At 41.2% G+C, this 19,585-nt stretch overlaps 1 protein-coding gene across 5 annotated transcripts in view; it reads left to right on the plus strand.

Annotated features, from left to right (window-relative positions):
• Positions 1-846: 846 nt before the first annotated feature.
• LOC106588180 (SEC14-like protein 1) overlaps positions 847-19,585 on the plus strand; it is a 59,710-nt gene continuing 40,971 nt past the window's right edge. For 4 of the 5 annotated variants that reach the window (XM_014176913.3, XM_014176930.3, XM_014176939.3 and 1 more), the window contains exons 1-4: positions 847-1,204; positions 2,190-2,250; positions 3,015-3,184; positions 13,052-13,141. In XM_014176913.3, coding sequence (XP_014032388.1) covers positions 13,079-13,141 — 63 coding nt within the window. In that variant the 5' untranslated portion in view covers positions 847-1,204; positions 2,190-2,250; positions 3,015-3,184; positions 13,052-13,078. Of the gene's footprint in view, positions 1,205-2,189; positions 2,251-3,014; positions 3,185-7,513; positions 7,848-13,051; positions 13,142-19,585 lie in introns of those variants that run through there. The other variant, XM_014176922.3, reaches the window with a different exon arrangement.

Raw genomic sequence — 19,585 nt, forward strand, 5'->3', positions numbered from 1 at the left:
GAGTGGTAGAGTTCTGTCCCCCCAGACCGTTGGTCTGGAGTAGGATTAGATAGGGTAAATAGTGGGGTGGAGTTATTTTTATTTATTTAAATTTTTAAAGAGAAGGCTAATAGTTGGCAGGATAATTGTTCCTTTTCCCAAATGTTACAGTAGTGTATCACAAAGAATTGAATCTAAACTAAACAAAAATAGAAACGGAGTTACACAAGCATTTCGTTACACCCACAATAACATCTGGTAAACACGTGTACGTGACCAATAAAATTTGATTTGATTATAAGGAAAAGAGTCAATTTAAATAAACGCATTAGGCCCTAATCTATTGGTTTCACATGACTAGGCAGGGGTGCAGCCATGGGTGGGCTTGGGAGGGAATAGGCCCACCCACTGGGAAGCCAGGCCCAGCTAATCAGAATTCGTTTTTCCCCACAAAAGGGCTTTATGATAAACAGAAATACTCCTCAGTTTCATCAGCTGTCCAGGTGGCTGGTCTCAGAAGCTGGATGAGGAGGTCCTGGGCTGGCGTGGTTACACGTGAACTGCAGTTGTGAGGCCGGTTGGACGTACTGCAAAATTCTCTAACATTATTAATATTCAATTCTCTGGCAACAGCTCTGGTAGACATTCCTGTAGTCAGCATGCCAATTGCACACTCCCTCAAAACTTGAGACATCTGTGGCATTGTGTTGTATGGAAAAACTGCACACTCTAGAGTGGCCTTTTATTGTCTGCAGCACAAGGTGCACCTGTGTTATGATCATGCTGTTTAATCAGCTTCTTGATATGCCACACCTGTCAAGTGGATGCGTTAATTTGTCAAAGGATAAATGCTCACTTACAGGGATGTAAGCAAATTCGTGCACAAAATTTGAGCGAAATAAACTTTTGGTGCTTCGAACATTTCTGATATATTTTATTTCAGTTCATGAAACCAACACTTTACATGTTGCGTTTATATTTTTGTTCAGTATAGGTAGGTCGTGAATGGTCTCACTCCGGTACAGTAGGTGACAGTGTCTGCAGCTTAAATTGGATGCGATCCGCCAAAGTAATCCAAAATAAGTATTTTTGTCCTAGTCTGAGGCGGCAAGCTAGCGAAGTAGAGCTCATTTTTAACTTTTGTTATAACCTTACATGTTATGTATTGAGGAAAGGAGATGATTCGCATGGATGGAAATGACCGAAACGCATTGATGAACACATGGTAAGAAATGTGTCCTTGCTAACCTGCCGGCCAAAAGCTAATGTTAGCCTGCTAGGTTTGTTAAACGTCCAACCAGGCCAAAGAAGTGACGGTCTCATTTTGTAAAAAAAAAAAAAAGAAGGGGGTACTTGTTTCTGGTAACTATTGTATTTATAACATGTGTATCCGTCCCAAATGTCACTGTATTCCCTATTTTGACCAGGGCACTTAGAAAATAGGGTGCCATTTGGCAATCACGGTGTAGTGGTAGCTACATCTGGTTTTGGGCAGGTGATGTAGTGCTGCAACGTGTTAAAATCTGGTGACTGACGTACACTTTAAACCACCTATATTGCTTTGAGACCCCTCTTTCAAAGGTGCAAATCTCTTGTAGTCATGGTAGTGAAAGTAATAGGCGACTTGGCATTTTTATAAATGACCCAAAGCATTATCGGATGTTAATTGCTTGACATTCAGAAACCACACCTGTGGAAGCTTTCAATACACTTTGTATCCTTCATTTACTCAAGTGTTTCCTTTATTTTGGTGGTATACTAAAGTAGTGGGTTTTGTGAAGCCTGGCAGTTGTAGTTGTGAGCATGAATACAGCAGTTTGACGCTCATGATACTACACACATACTTTTGTCTTTTAGAAAACTTAAGTTGTCCCTTAATCCATCCATTTTTTTTTTTGTGTTAATCTAAAATTCTGTAATATATTTACTATTCAACTAGATTCGTTTTCACTAGCCAGCTATCTAACTTCAGTGGCAATGGGGTACTATAGAAAATAGTATAGGTTTAGTTAGTAGTCTACTGCCATAAAGATTTCCCTGTTGGTGGTAATAATACACGTTGTCCAGTAGAGGGAGTGCATGCTAGTATAAGATCAATACACTCATGAGGGTCTGAAAATATTCTGTCTAATATATGAAACCAATGTTTATCATCTCAACAATAAACTGCTCTACTAAAACACTAATCTCCTATGTTTCCCCATCTGTAGTGGTTCAGCATATCTCAATGAGTCGGGTGTCCTTGAAGTCAAGAGATGCATGCTGACAAAGGTGCAAAAATATTTGTGGTGTCAAGATCATGGATCCATCACCTTTGCTTTGGATGTGCATGCTTTTGATAATCTGGTCTTGGGCAGGTACTGCAGTGTCCGTATGCTGCAGCGTGCCTTGTTGGACCTAGACTATAACAGAGGGGGTTCTGTGAAGCCTTCCCTGGCAGTTGCAGGTGTGAGCATGTATACAGCTGGTTGATGCTCTTGTATGATACTGCAGACAAACTCTGTCTTTAGATAACATAAGTGTCCCTTCTATCTTTTTGTGTTGAGATGATGCTGTAGACGTATTTACAATTCAATTAAACTAGATTGGCTTTCGCCAACTGACTTCAGCGGGAAAGGGGTACTGTAGAATAATATACAGGTTTAGTAGTCTAGTGCAGGGTTGTCAAACTCATTCTATGCCTTGTTATTTCCTTTCAATTTGTGTGCAATAAAGACCTAAACAACCAGGTGAGTGGAGTTTAAAACTAATCAATGAGCTGAATTGATCACGCAAGTACAGGAGAGGAGCGAAAACCCGCATGCACTTGTCCTTCAACTGAATGAGTTTGACATGTGGTCTAGTGACAAAGATTTTGCTGTTGGTGGTAATGATAACCTTGTCCAGTAGGGGGCACACTAGGATAAGATCAATAAACTCATGGGGGACTGATCAAATATTGTCTTATAAATTGAATTGTCTGACATATGAAACCAATGTTTATCAGATCAGCAAACTACTGTACTAAAAACGTGTCTTCTGTTTCTCACCTGCAGTGGGTCGGCATCTTATCGTCTCAGATGTCCTTGATGAACTCACATGATGGGGCGTCTATTGAGTTGAGATGCATGACGACAATGAAGGGGCAAAGCATAGAAATATATTGACAGATTCTATTTCTGTTAGAAATAGATCCCTCTCACCTCTGCTGTAATTGGCCTACCTGGTAAGTAGACTATATTGGCTTGGCCTATAGTGTATCTGTCCCAAATGACTCCCTATTTTGATGCAGTACTGGGCCCATATGGCTCTGGTCAGAAGTGAACTATATAGGGAATGGTGTGTCGTTCTGGACGTGCATGCTTTTGATAATCTGGTCTTGGGCAGGTGCTGCACTGTGGCCGTATGCTGCAGCGTGCCTTGTTGGACCTAGACTATAACAGAGGGGGTTCTGTGAAGCCTTCCCTGGCAGTTGCAGGTGTGAGCATGTATACAGCTGGTTGATGCTCTTGTATGATACTGCAGACAAATGTCTTTAGAAAACATGTATCCCTTCCTTATATATTTTATGGCGGTTAAATGCTGTTGGTGTATTGTGCAACTCCTAGCCTATTTCCTCATTGCATGTGTCATGCTTCGTAGGCTACGCCCACCATTTTCAACATCTTGCGTAAAGATTTGTCAATTACATAAGGGATAACCAAGGGGCTATGTGTTCTGTGGAAGGCATGTTCTACGACGCACTAGCGGAGTGGAACTTACCTCCCAGGGAGTTGCATTATTTTCCAGAGAACACATAGAACCCCTGCATTGGTTATCCCTTTTGTACCATTGGCTATAATTTAACACATTTACCAGGAGAAATGTGTTCCACATCCACTGAAGCAGCTAATAAGTTTAATTGATACCTATAGTAGTCGCCTTAATAACCAAACAGACTTATTTAGCTAACCAAACCAGAGGGACTCCCATTGGGCAATGGAGGAACTTATAATGCCTCGGTCAGCAGATTGTCACCCAATCGCGTTCACATTGTCATGCAGCATCCCGCGGTTATGCTAATCGTCATGCAATCCCTTCTCAAAATCAGGGTATGAGTTGAGAAACCTGCCAATTTTCCTCAACAGTACGTAATGTCACTGAGAACAAGTGAAATGATCTCGAGAGAAATGTTGTACTTGTTGACGAAGTTCATGCTAATGTTTTCGTCCACATTGACTCCTCGAAGGAGAGCTTTCCTTGTCCCAGAAAGCACCGCACGGCCCATTGACGACACATTAGCAACTTAAACAATAATACGATTCCAATGGAATTTCCCTTTCTTATCAAAAGTATCTCTGACCAACCCAGCAGTCCTATTTTCCTATTATGAAAATGTAATTCAACAGTGCCAATGATGTTTTCAATTTGACTTTTGCTTTCAAAACCAGTTCAAACGTGGAAGAAGGAGCTCTAGCACTGAATTCTACTGTGCTGATGTACTGTGCGTTATATGGAAATGATGCACGCTCTAGAATTCCCTTCAAGCCAATCTGTAACGAGTATTTAACAATGCCATGGTATAAAGTAGGGGTATCCAACCTTTTCTAGCATCAGAGCTACTAAAAAAAAGTGTACATTTATTTTTATAGCTTTCAAATAGGCCCGTTCTTCTCTGCAACTCTTCCCCGGGTCCTTGGTGTATAATTGATTTGTCAATATAACTGGTAAAATAATGGTTAATACACAACTAAGGGGGCCCCATAAAATAAGGTATTCTGGCTTTTTTTTGTTTAATTGTTACCTCAATAGGCTTATTACAAATATATATTGGCAAACAATGAAATTATCGGAGTCCATGTCAATGATTAAATCACATCAGATAAATTTAGGTTAATTCTCTTTAATTATGCATTAATCTCGAAAGGAATGTCTGCTGCAGCACAGTTTGCAAAACAATGGCTACCCAACTGATACAAATAATATATTTTTGTCAGGTAAGCCTACTATGCAGTTATCCATTTTAATTGAAGGTTTTTGGGGAAAGTCTGTCTAGCCACAAGACGGCGATCATTAGCATCGCTAACTGGATACATACGGAGTGCTAGGCAAATGCATGCACCAAACTGACAGACTGGGGCAATATTAATGGAAATTAATTGGCAGATATTATTACGTTTGGCTTTTTTAAGCCGATGGTTGCTAACCAGGGGTGGGATAATGTCAATGTGGCATTGCTTGGATAGCAGCCAGGAGCTTTTTGTTTGAGTTTTGTGCTAGAACTCATAAAAAGCATCTATTTTCATAATAGTTGGAGACCCCTGGTATAAAGTTTCCAAACCCATGTTTGAACCCCCAAGGTGACGCCCCGCTGTGCTCCTCTTCAGCCTAATGGGTTCTGACTCATCAGTTGATGCACTTCCTCTCTTGTGTTAGGTTTTGTACCACTTCCTGGTTCCAACGCTTGTCCTGATGGAGTGAAGGAGGAGAATCAAACTAACCGCTGATGTTTTGACTGATGTATATTCATAGAAATAGATTAAATGTCATCTATAGTGGTGTATTGTCATCAGGAGAACCATTTGTCAAAGATTCAGTGAAGTATGTTATTATCCGCTTCCTCAAGGAGAAGGTAGCAAGCAACAAACGCTACAAGCATGAGAAATGTTTTCATGACCGAATGTTATTGCAATGACCTTGCAGAGGGCTCTGTAACCACCATATCACATTTGTATGAATGCATTTCTGGGATATACTGTTCTCTCGGTGGCGTAAACTAATGTGGCATGTCAGAACTAGTTTTGCCTTACATTTGTCCATGATTCATCAATAAAACTAAACAAATTTGTATCCATGTCAATCTATTCCTTTTTAATACAGTGAACATAAAACCAAATGAAGGCATTTGCACCACCTACTGTAGTTTTAACCTTGGTGGGTTTGATGGTAGATCTTGGTTTGGGGCTGAATGTTACTAGTTTGCCTTGAAATGTGATTGCCCCCATGCTATCAGCACTAGCCATCTGTGCCAAAAGACTTGCATACTTAGTGTGTAATTCCATGGCCCAAAGAATAAGCTTTGTCCCAAGGCTGCTGCTTATGCCCAGAAATCCTTGTCATTGATGGCACTGTTATGAAATATGACCTAAAATCCCTATGTGCTCAGAATGGAGAGGATAGACTGACATTGCCCTGTGTGGATCTTAGAGGATTATCTTAGTAGTTCTACTTAAATCTAATATCTGAACTCTGTGCAGATATCTACATGTGCATGATTCCACGGCCATGTGAAATGTCTCCATATTGAGGCTGAACGCAAATGATTCATACCTCTTAATATCCCTGCGGGGATTTGATGTTCTCAAATGGTTATTCAACAGGAAGCCCTGCCCTAGGGGAAGTGGGTAGTTGTGAGACTACACATGTAACACGCAACAGTTCCCCCTGTGCCATAATGTCCTAAATTGATCAACTGGAATGTTGATAAAGGCATTGCAATGGTGGAAGCAGATCTTATTACATGGCTAATGGGGTTAGTATTGAAAATGTTAACAGTTTACTAAAGTTAAAAATAATAATTCATGCATTTTCAGGTTAGTTTCAGGATTTCCATCTATCTTATCAAATGGTTCATCCGTTGTATCCCATGACTCATTTTGCTGTACAGTACACTGGTGATTGAATTCCCAATGTTGACTCAGTGCAGCCTACTGAACATATTCCTTATACAGTAAGCATGACTTAATCATTTTGGGGGACCCTTCAACTCATGCTTATGATGAACTGTACTGCCAACTCACTTATGCCACACTTTTTTTTTGAAAGACTGGTACGTGCACATGGACTTTAGCAGAACTAAGCTGAAGTCCAGTAAATGGGTTCTGGAGACTTGAGTTGTGTTCTTATGAGTTGTCAAGTGCATACCATGTCATGCTGTATTTTAAATGGATAAAGCCCTCTTATAAATTATGCAAGATTCAGGGATTTAGATTATATTTGAGTGCAGAATTAGGCAAATATAATTTTAGGAATGTAGTATGGATTTTAGGGGATCCACACAGTAAATTACACTCGTTTTGCAAACGAAGTATGAGGAAAGAGATCAATTAACAAATGTCACGTGGGCCTATTGTCCAATATCATGAATTGATGGTCATGGGGGGAAAAAAACAAAAAACATTTGCGTGTGCCCAGTTCCCTGAGCAGTGAAGCTGACGTAGCTTTATCCTCTATCTCATCACAGTATATAGGACATTTTACATTAATCTTGTGACCGCTGAGCTGGTAGCATACATTTCATTTTCAAGCACCATATGGCAGCTCATCTGTCTCTAATATTCTGTCCCATCACTCAACTATTATTTCCCTGATAGGCTAACATAATATTTAGGAACTGATTTATATTCAGTGATTTACAATAAAAACTTTTTTTTTTTTTTTTTTTTTTTTAACTACATATGAAAAGGATGGAGAAGCAGTGGAATTGTTTTGTATGAGCGGAGCGCACCGCACCGCGGCACTGCTGAGCTCTGTCCGTACCAATGGGGAGGGGCGTAAACTGTCAATGCGAAAACTCGAGCGTTCAAATACATTCATTCTCTCCAGTCCTCACGGCTCAAACCTTCAGCTGGCTGTTTTTAGCTCGCTAGCGGCATCTGGAATCTTTTCACTGTTAGCTATCTATGCATTTTTAAAATGCTGTTGTCGCTATCAGGTCGATGGCTAACTGGCTAGCATAACAGCTAGCTAACGTTCAGCACTGGTTCGTCACCGACCGGCGAAAAAGGAACCGAATAAGACTATGGATTAACAGTATAACGGTACTTGAGTGCCCTGCCCAGACTAAACAATACGAGCCAAATATATCGAAAGAAGCAGATAATTGTTAAATAAATCACGTTAATTCGTTGGTGAGTGTCATTTATATTTGTTCATTTAACGTTATGCATGTGTGAATTCGTATTGCCTGCAAGCCACATGCCTGCAGTGAATGTGTTGTGATGACCGGCTAATGTAGCTCAAATGTAGGCTAAATAACCCGAACTATGCTTTTAACGACTTCACATGTTATAGGCTTCTATATGTTGTAGCTACAGTATATAGTATGTGAGACTCACTCACTGAACATCACTCAGTGAGTGTTCTGGATTTCTGAAGGGCTCAGCTATAAGTGTTTGAGTGGCACTGGCACCACTAGCGGTTCTGTGGGGGGGCAGTGCCCCTGTGACAACAATTTTGGACCCCCTTGTGGCCCCCCCAAATTGTGGAGTATGAACATTTTTACATAACTAATTTTTGCTTTCGTTCTTTTTTTTATATCTGTTATTAGACAGTGGCAACGATGATGATTATGAACATGGTCTTTTGCCTGCTAATGCCTGCTAGTGAAGAAAACGATATGACAACAATAACGTCTAATATAACTGGCCCCTCTAACAGTACAACTGGCCCCAGCTTGCCCCCCCCAATTGAAATGGTCTAGAACCGCCACTGACTGGCACAGCTTGTTTGTACTGTATTACAGTGCTTCTGGTCATCGCTATGGCATAATGGATAACAGTGAACAAAGAACCTGTATTGTATTGTGGTTTGCTTTCTGAAATTTCACCTGTTCTTTTCTCCTTGACTTACATCTTTTGTTCAACAGGGAAGTATCATCTCCCTTTAAAACATGACGGTAACAATTGTTCACCTGTTTTTAAGTAGCCTAAATAACCCCTGTAGTTGGCTAAATGGAAAGGCTTAGCCTAGCTTTTACAGACAGTAGAATAGATGTAGCCTTGGTGCCAGTCTTCTGCTCTCTTGCCAACTCCTATGAAATTGTCATGCCTAATAAAAAAAAAAAATAAAAAAAGACTGACACCCAGGCTAGTGTGATGTTTAAATTGAAAAGCCCCATATCCCTCAGTAGTATAGCTCTGGTCCAGTGCGTTACGTGTGGCTTATGCTTTCTTAAACGTTGGTGGCTCAAGCCGGACCTAACGCCCTGGATGGATCAGACCTACCAGAACTAGTGCTGTGTAGGGGTGTTAACACTTGCTATCACACAAGGTCCCTTCCTTGTGGCACGGCTGCTGAAAACGTCAAGCAACACTTACTGCTCAGTAACATGTATCTGCACGTTAAATAAATCAACAACACTGAACAAGTAAGGTATGCCATGTGCTAAGACTGGGCAGTTACTCTGCCTGTCTTTGCATGTCCTTATCGGTACAGGTTTACAGTAACACTTACATTTCCAGTGTCATTTTTGTTTTGAGATCTGGGTTGTATTCAGTAGGCACAAAGCGTAAGAAAATGGTCTGAAACAGGGAGGTAGTACAATCTGAACCTGTCTGATAAAAAGTGCTCGTTGTGCCCCTAATAAACACATCCCAGGCTTAACCAATAGCTGTTAGACACAAGGCGATTCCACGCCAGGACAGCCCGGAAATATTTAACGTATCTCAGATTGGTCTGGCAATTCTCACATAAACTTTGGGAGGAAGAATGTTTGACATGCTTTTTACATTTGTATCACAAACCATTTGAGAAAATCATGATGAAAGTGGCAATTGTAGGCCCTCTTTAGACTATAGGGCCTACATTTCTCCTGTAAGACCCTATGAGCCGTGAACCGTACAAGATAACGACTGTGTCCAAATACCCATACTAGCGTACTAAATAGTATGCGTAAAAGGAAGTGTTATATTATGACATTTTGAAAATGGCACTCAATGTGTTGCGATTGAGTCCCACCATTAGTTTATTTTGGTACAGCGTGTCAATTGATCCGATTATCAGTTGTCAGACACGTGAGTCAAAAAAGATAAGTGAATTCTACTAGATTAAGGCTCGGTTATGTTAGGGCGGGAGGTCCTGTATAAAACTCTTTCCAGCTTTCTCCCTTTCGATAACCACTTGGCGTGAAAGGGGGAAAATGTCATGCTCTGATCCAGTAGAAACGTCATGAAATAGGCCTACTTAATGACTTCTTATCCGTTGCGCAAATAGCCTACAGCTGTGTCAGTCCCGAGTTCAATGGCACAGGAAACACTGAAGGCCCAGAATAATTTATCCAATGTACCAAGTTAATAGTTGATACGTTTCAAGTAGTGATGCACCTATATGACATTTTTGGCCGATATCCGATATTTTCCTTGCCAAAGAAAATTATACCGATAACTGATATTTAAAATTTTAACTGCCTTTTAAGCATTCTAGTACAGTTAAATAGTTAACACACATGGACACAGCGGTCTAAGACAGTGCAAGAAGCTTAACAACAGTCCCTGGTTTGAATCCAGGCTGTATCGCATCCGGGCCGTGATTGGGAGTCCTGAATATGACTCCACGTTCCATTAACGCGGTCATTCATTTTTTACGTAGTTATTACACATTGATTACACGATCACTCGTATTTCATATGTCACAACCATTCATCGATACATATGCTATGATACTGGTAAAGTTGTCTCGCGCACCTACAGTGCTGGTCATAAAAAAATAAAAATAAAGCTAGCTAGCTCATGGATGCAAACAATGTTCTTCCCCAAAAACATAGCAAAACAACAACCTGTTTCAGTTGGCTAGCTAACTATATAGCTAGGTGTCATCTAAAATAACCCTAATTTATAAGACAGTTATTTGATTAACGGTGGTCGGACCCATCTATATGAAGCCAGCCACAATAGTGGACTTTGCGATTAGCCTTCAAATGAAAAGTTTGGCATAATTCTACTACTTGTATTCATTTGCATCACTGTCAATGACATACTTTTATTTTTGAAGGCAAACTGCAAATTCCACTATTGTGCCTAATCCTTATTGTGGCTAGCTTCACAACCCTGTCCGGTCGAGCCGCACTAGCCAGATGAAGCTACCTGGCTGCTTAAGTAGCTGGCTAGCTATGTATTTTCATGAACTGAAGTTCAATTTCAATAGGTGAACAAGTGGCAACCTAGCTAATACTTACTCATAAGGATTCCTAAATCATTACTAAGAATAATGAAAATGACTGCAGTTTCTACTCGTCATTGTTTTCAGGTTGGTTGTATTAGTGCTAACTAGATACCAAGCTAAAGCTAGCTACCCCAGAAGTTGTGGTCAAACAAATGATGCCTTATTACCAACGCGGTATCGTAAACACATCGTACGTGGCCAGTGTTTGCTTGTTTGCAGACTTTTTTGTACAGCTTTGACAGTGCTACTGTATCTTTTTTGACACGCAAAGACCCAAACGGCGTTCCATAGTATGTATGTCGTGAAGCTAATAGGTGTGACGCTATTACTGTGTAACTCCGGTAGGGCAACATCTGAAAAATAGTGCACTTGGTAGTGTGTACCAGTCGGCGAAAGCCAACATCACCCACGACAGAGAACGGTTGATTGTTAAGGGCACTGAATGCCATTATCTAGGCTTTAATGGATTTCTCCTTTTGAGTTGTCTCGCTGAAATGTTCTTACTCTTTCAAATGACTGCTCGACTTGTTGACTGCTCGATCCACACAGCAGACATTGTGGGCTAGGTTAGGAATGCTGTGTTGCACGTGTAGCGCAAAATTTTACATGGTGTCATGTACCTACGTTATATAGGTATGCACGGTAGCTTTGACATCGGTTTTTAACATCGGCGTTAAACTAGACATCGGCCGATTCCGATGTTTACCAATTTTAAAAATAATAATAATTATATCGTGCATCCCTAGTTTCAAGTTCATTGCAGATGTTGCGATTTATAGTATATTTATTATTATCATGATATTTTCTACCTGCAGGCTACAATGTTTTTATTTGTTGGCTTTATAGTCAATTTTTACATAGTTAGTAATGGCAATAGAAGTTACTTTTTAGGATTGTATCATTGTTCATTTAGATTTGGATATAATTTTGATTAACCACATGACAATGATTTTGATATACAACGACGTTATTATAAATGAGATTTAACAGTTTCACGAAAATATGCACATGAAAACTATATAACTGGCACGCAGATCGGTAGAAATAGTAAGATACATTGGCATTCCGCATGAGAAAGGTTACACGTGGATTCGGCAACCTATTACAGGCAACTTCAGGAGAGTAATGGCAGAATCTGCGAAAGCCAGCAGAAGTGGGAGAAGATTGGTCAGGTTAAGTTTTTATTTGTTATCTTGATCTCTGGCTCCCTCTTGAGTCATTTGTCTTATTTCATCAAACAGTGTGCTTAAGGCATCAGACAAGCTCAATGCATCAATAGTTGGTTTTATTAAAATACATAGGGTGTGTCTCTATATATGGGAAAATACACATTTTAACATTGACAAATCCCCCCCAACCTCCAAATAGCATGCACCGGTTTCAGGGTCAATATCTGTTGGCTCTATCAGGACTATAGCCTAGTCCTACTGTATTTGCCAATGTCTGCACTGTGGTTACCACCACTAAGTTCTTGGAATGCACTGCTTACATTTTACATCACCGAGGACCCATTAATTCATCAATTCTCTGCAGCCAACCACCTGTTCATGCGTTTACATAGGCTGTAGTGCAGTATTAATGACTCCCAAGCTTTCAGCTCTACCGCTAGCTCCACATAACATTTACAAACGCATCATTGTAGGTCTACCTGAATAGTTTATCAGTCATGTGGTAGTGACTAGTTGGCACTTGGCAGTCCCTGACTTTCCAGTATTTGGCCATGTCTATCTCAATTTCTGTTCACTATGCAGTTCAGTTCCTGAATGTGTGATGTATGGTGCGAAACGTTGCCTTCATTGATCAGTTCAATGAGACGCGCTTCCTCACCCACGGCAGAGCAGAGTGCCTTCCTGCAGGCTATGACTGCAGACAAACTGCCAAGTACTCCGGGCTCCCCGCCAGCTGCTACACACACACACACACACACACACACACACACACACACACACACACACACACACACACACACACAAATCTGGCTTACTTAATGACATGTCAGATGCCTCCAGCGGGGCCATCCAGAATGATACTGGCATTTTACCACCTTAAGCACTATTTTCTTTGTGTGTTACGCTCCCAGTCTAATGCAGTCTGGCCCATTGTCTTCTCTCACCAAGACAAATCTGTGATGATGGTTATTATTAAGCTCTAATATCAGATTGTTTTCTCTTAGGTCGTTGGCACCACAGTTGTTCCCACCATGGTGCAGAAGTATCAGTCACCCATCAGGGTGTACAAGCATCCCTTTGAGCTGGTGATGGAGGTAAGTGATACTCTGCCCTAGACTCTTGACCTCCATTGACACTTCACATGAATATTAGAGATATTGTAGTGGTGATGCAATGGTCCCCAAGACAACCTCCAGGAAGTGGTGGGTAACGACGTTAGGACAACCTTGTCCTTCATATGATTGACTTGAACTTGACAACATGGTTGTATGAGATGTAGCCTAGGTCTAACAAATACCCAGGCAGTAGTGGTTGGGTTATGTAATGGTAATGAACACAGTTATTCTAAAATGTTTATTCTCCCTCATCAATCTACACACTATCCCATAATGACAAAGCAAAATAAATGTTTGCAAATGTATATTAAAATGTTTTAAATATCACATTTACATACAGTTGAAGTTGGAAGTTTACATACACTTAGGTTGGAGTCATTAAAACTCATTTTTCAACCAACTCCACAAATTTCTTGTTAAACTATAGTTTTGGCAAGTCAGTTAGGATATCTACTTTTTGCATGACACAAGTAATTTTTCCAACAATTGTTTACAGACAGATTATTTCACTTATAATTCACTGTATCACAATTCCAGTGGGTCAGAAGTTTACATACACTAAGTTGACTGTGCCTTTAAACAGCTTGGAAAATTCCAGAAAAAAGCTTTAGAAGCTTCTGATAGGCTAATTGACATCATTTGAGTCAATTGGAGGTGAACCTGTGGATGTATTTCAAAGCCTACCTTCAAACTCAGTGCCTCTTTGCTTGACATCATGGGAAAATCAATAGAAATCAGCCAAGTCTGGTTCATCCTTGAGAGCAATTTCCAAACGCCTGAAGGTACCACGTTCATCTGTACAAACAATGGTACGCAGGTATAAACACCATGGGACCACGCAGCCGTCATACCGCTCAGGAAGGAAACTCATTCTTTCTCCTAGAGATGAACGTACTTTGGTGCAAAAAGTGCAAATCAATCCCAGAACAACAGCAAAGGACCTTGTGAAGATGCTGGAGGAAATGGGTACAAAAGTATCTATATCTACGGTAAAACGAGTCCTATATCGGCATAACCTGAAAGGCCACTCAACAAGTAAGAAGCCACTGATCCAAAACCGCCATAAAAAAGCCAGACTACGGTTTGCAACTGCACACGGGGACAAAGATCGTACTTTTTGGAGAAATGTCCCCTGGTCTGATGAAACCAAAATAGAACTGTTTGGCCATAATGACCATCGTTATGTTTGGAGGAAAAAGGGGGAGACTAGCAAGTCGAAGAACACCATCCCAACCGTGAAGCACGGGGGTGGCAGCATCATGTTGTGGGGGTGCTTTGCTGCAGGAGGGACTGGTGCACTTAAAAAAATAGATGGCATCATGAGGAAGTATAATTATGTGGAAATATTGAAGCAACATCTCAAGACGTCAGTCGGGAAGTTAAAGCTTGGTCGCAAATGGGTCTTCCAAATGGACAATGACCCCAAGCATTTTTATTTATTTATTTCACCTTTATTTAACCAGGTAGGCTAGTTGAGATCAAGTTCTCATTTGCAACTGCGACCTGGCCAAGATAAAGCATAGCAATTCGACACATAAAACAACAGAGTTACACATGGAATAAACAAAACATACAGTCAATAATACAGTAGAACAAAAAACAAGAATCTCAGATGATACGAAAGAGAGGTTGAACAGGCTAGTTATAGGGGTTGCAACAATTTCGGCAGATCATTTTAGAAAGAGAGAGTCCAGATTGTCTAGCCCGGCTGATTTGTCTGGGTCCAGATTTTGCAGCTCTTTCAGAACATCAGCTATCTGGATTTGGGTGAAGGAGAAATGGTGGGGGTTTGGCGGGTTGCTGTGGAGGGTGCCGGCAGTTGACCGGGGTAGGGGTAGCCAGGTGGAAAGCATGGCCAGCCGTAGAGAAATGCTTATTGAAATTCTCAATTATAGTGGATTTATCGGTGGTAACATTGTTTCCTAGCCTCAGAGCAGTGGGCAGCTGGGAGGATGTGCTCTTATTCTCCATGGACTTTAGTGTCCCAGTACTTTTTTGAGTTAGTACTACAGGATGCAAATTTCTGTTTGAAAAAGCTAGCCTTAGCTTTTCTAACTGCCTGTGTATATTTGTTCCTAACTTGCCTGAAAAGTTGCATATCACGGGGGCCATTCGATGCTATTGCAAAACGCCACAGGATGTTTTTGTGCTGGTTAAGGGCAGACAGGTCTGGAGTGAACCAAGGACTATATCTATTCCTAGTTATACATTTTTTTGAGTGGGGCATGCTTATTTAAGATGGTGAGGAAGGCACTTTTAAAGAATAGCCAGGCATCATCTACTGACGGGATGAGGTCAATGTCATTCCAGGATACCCCGGCAAGGTCGATTTAGAAAGGCCTGCTCGCAGAAGTGTTTTAGGGAGCGTTTGACAGTGATGAGGGGTGGTCGTTTGGTTGCAGACCCATTACGAATGCAGGCAGTGATCGCTGAGATCTTGGTTGAAAACAGCAGAGGTGTATTTGGAGGGCGAGTTGGTTAGGATGACATCTATGAGGGTGCCTGTGTTTATGGATTTGGGGTTGTACCTGGTAGGTTCATTGATCATTTGTTTGAGATTGAAGGCATCAAGCTTAGATTGTAGGATGGCCGGGGTGTTAAGCATATCCCAGATTAGGTCACCTAGTAGCACGAGCTCAGAAGATAAATGGGGGGGGGCAATCAATTCACATATGGTATCGAGGGCACAGCTGGGGGCAGAGGGAGGTCTATAGCAAGCGGCAACAGTGAGAGACTTGTTTCTGGAAAGGTGAATTTTTAGAAGTAGAAGCTCGAATTGTTTGGGTACAGAACTCTGCAGGCTATCTTTGCAGTAGATTGCAACACCGTCCCCTTTGGCAGTTCTATCTTGGCGGAAAATGTTATAGTTAGCGATGGGGATTTCAGGGTTTTTGGTGGCTTTCCTAAGCCAGGATTCAGACACGGCTAAGACATCCGGGTTGGCAGAGTGTGCTAAAGCAGTGAGTAAAACAAACTTAGGGAGTAGGTTTCTAATGTTAACATGCATGAAACCAAGGCTTTTGCGGTTACAGAAGTCAACATGGCCTATTTATTGCCTTTACCTCCCTTATCTCACCTCATTTGCTCACATTGTATATAGACTTATTTTTCTACTGTATTATTGACTGTATGTTTGTTTTACTCCATGTGTAACTCTTTGTTATGTGTCGAACTGCTTTGCTTTATCTTTGCCAGGTCGCAGTTGTAAATGAGAACTTGTTCTCAACTTGCCTACCTGGTTAAATGAAGGTTAAATAACATTTAAAAAAACAAATGAGAGCACCTGGGGAGTGGGAGTGGAGCTAGGCACTGCAGGACCTGGATTAACCTCCACATCACCAGAGGAACAGAGGAGAAGTAGGATAAGGGTACGGCTAAAGGCTATACGAACTGGCCGTCTAGAACGTTTCTGAACAGAGAGTAAAGCATACTTCCAAAGTTGTGGCAAAATGGCTTAAGGACAACAAAGTCAAGGTATTGGAGTGGCCATCACAAAGCCCTGAACTCGTCCTATAGAAAATTTGTGGGCAGAACAGGAAAAAGTGTGTGTGAGCAAGGAGGCCTACAAACCTGACTCAATTACACCAGCTCTGTCAGGAGGAATGGGCCAAATTTCACCCAACTTATTGTGGGGAGCTTGTGAAAGGCTACCTAAAACATTTGACCCAATTAAGCAATTTAAAGGCAATGCTACCAAATACTAATTGAGTGTATGTAAACTTCTGACCCACTGGGAATGTGATGAAAGAAGCTGAAATAAATCATTCATTATTATTCTGAGATTTCACATTCTTAAAATAAAGTGGTGATCCTAACTGATCTAAGACCGCAAATTTTTACTAGGATTAAATGTCAGGAATTTGTGAAAAACTGAGTTTAAATGTATTTGACTTAGGTGTATGTAAACTTCCGACTTCAACTGTAGGTCCCCAAGACCACCTTGAGGGAATGGTTGGTAAAGTATATTAGGGCTACCTTGGCTTCATATTGAACATGTGTGCCACATGATGTGTAGTTGTGTTGCACTGTGGCTAACGATCTAGCTGCTTGGGTCTAACATGCACTAGTAGTCATAATACTGTGATGGTCTTCAACTGGTCTTTTTGACTGATCATTTGTGTAATGTACCAAGCAGACCACTCAAGAATTGTCCAGTCCAGGATGCACAAATCACTTCTATTACATCTAGTATGTAGACAACTCAAACCCCCACACCATCTCAGGCCATTGTGAGAACCACTGACAGCTATGTCGCTGCACCAACCCTTTTAATATAATAGCAAATGATGGGAACTGTTATGTTGAACAGAAGTACCATTGCTGAATTGGTTGCTGGTCTGTTTCCTCAGTTTAATAAATGCAGTTCCTGTGCAGGCTTTTGGTGAGTGAGTGTCTATTCTGGCTCCTACAGTATGCTTGAGTTGTACTCACTCACTCAGATCCGATGAGGATGTGTGCAGTACAAAAATTGGAAGTATAGATCGAGTGTCTCTCTCTCTCCGTCTCTCTCTCTCTCTGTCTGTATGTTTACATGCACACAATAATGCGATTTATTGTGGATATTCAGATAAATAGTTTTTACATGCTTTGCAAGAAGGACGATTTCCCTAATAATCCTGTTTACATGGACACATCTGAAATCAGGCTACCTGATGGCACTCTGATAAATGCAGAAAATCGGCAATCAAAATAAACGTTCTACCACAGCGACCATGTTATTTTTGGGAAGCATATTTAATTCTGAACTACGTTGCATACATTCAGCTGTTCCAAACTTACTTCGCTCGCGCTAAAGAGGGAGGCTCGCTTGGCTGGTGCTAGTACATGCACAGATGAAATGCACAGCTGGAGCTGTATGCTTACATAGATGTTGACCTTACGCCGATGTAAGATAAGCAGAGTAAGGTGTTTACATGACTATTGCATAATCGGCCTACTACCTTAATCAGTTTAATATCAAATTATTACTGTGCATGTAAACGCACTCACTGTCCTCTTTTTCCTTCTCTCTTTCGCTCCATCTTTCTCCCTCTCTTGCCCCCCCCCCCATCTATCTCTGCCTCTTTGCTCAGCCTCCAGAGCTAGAGGACAGGCCTGTCAGGCAGGGCTGTCACTGAGGGTTCACTAAATAAACGGTTCAGTGGCAGATGAGCAGTGGAAAAACACTGGCTTATTCAGCCTCAGCCTCTCCACAGTACAGTGGCTACAGGCCGGGAGGCGCGTGTTCACTACATTAAACTGTGTTATGGTGGATTATCATCAGAATAATTATCTGTGTTAACTTACTCGTGTTTCTTCTTCATGACTGTGTTGCACATAGCTAGGAGGACATGTTTTCATAATTTTCGTTAACCACCTCATCTTGCTTTACTTAATAGGTGTTGTTACTCAATTTCCATTGCGAAATCAAAGTCGACCAACTTCAAGATCTGTAACTATTTCTCGAAGACATGCGATCAAAGCATTGTTTCAATCCAATTTAACTGCACTTCAATTGAATGTGATTCAATAAACTATTTTGAGTTAGGCTATTGTAGCCATGCATGCAGGTTCTATTTGCTGCCTCAAATGAGCTTTCTCCACTAAAGTGAGGAAAAGAGGCAAATCTCCTCCCTGGTGAGTGGTGGGCAAACACTGGAAAGGGGGCTATAAATAGTCTGTGAGTGGAGGCTGCTGGAGCACAACACCTGGGGGGGCAGGAGGGGAGGGGGACTGAACTGAAATAGCAGTAAAGCCATATTGGGCTGCCTGAGGGGCTTTGTACTGTAAATGACCCTGCCTAAGGGACATCCGAGCTGGGATGAGCTGCCTTAAGGCTTCAGTTCGGCTAGGTGAACCGAATGTTTAAAACACCTTCACTTGAAACACGAGAAATAAGCTGCAAAACACAGACATTATTTTAACAGTTTTAGAAACTTTAGTGTGTTTTCTATCCAATACTACCATGCATATGCATATCCTAGCTTCTGGGCCTGAGTAACAGGCAGTTTACTTTGGGCACCTGTCATCCAAACTTCCGAATACTGCCCCCTAGCCTTAAGAAGTTAAAACACCTTCACTTGAAAAACGAGAAATAAGCTGCAATAGTACTGTTTGTCCATCATGAGACGCTGTAGCCAGTATACACTTCCTAAAAAATAGTCAGAATTAATCTAATGCCAGAGATCTGTCATTCATTTTGACGTTTTTCCCGAGGAGATCTTAGCCGTGCAATTTTACATCTAACTAAGATGTTTGGTGCAGTATATCTCAAGTGAAAAAATTGCATGAAAACGATTTGTCTCTCGTTGAATGACAACAAACACTTGATTGAATAATCCCTACTGTTGACCAACCTACTGTTGACCAAACACCAACAAATGGGCCAAGACTTCACTACCATCTTCGGCTTGCCTCGAGAAATGTTTGTGTGCACGAACAGCC

The sequence above is a fragment of the Salmo salar genome, chromosome 02 (assembly GCF_965601325.2).
Source record: "Salmo salar chromosome 02, fSalSal1, whole genome shotgun sequence".
NCBI lineage: Eukaryota > Metazoa > Chordata > Actinopteri > Salmoniformes > Salmonidae > Salmo > Salmo salar.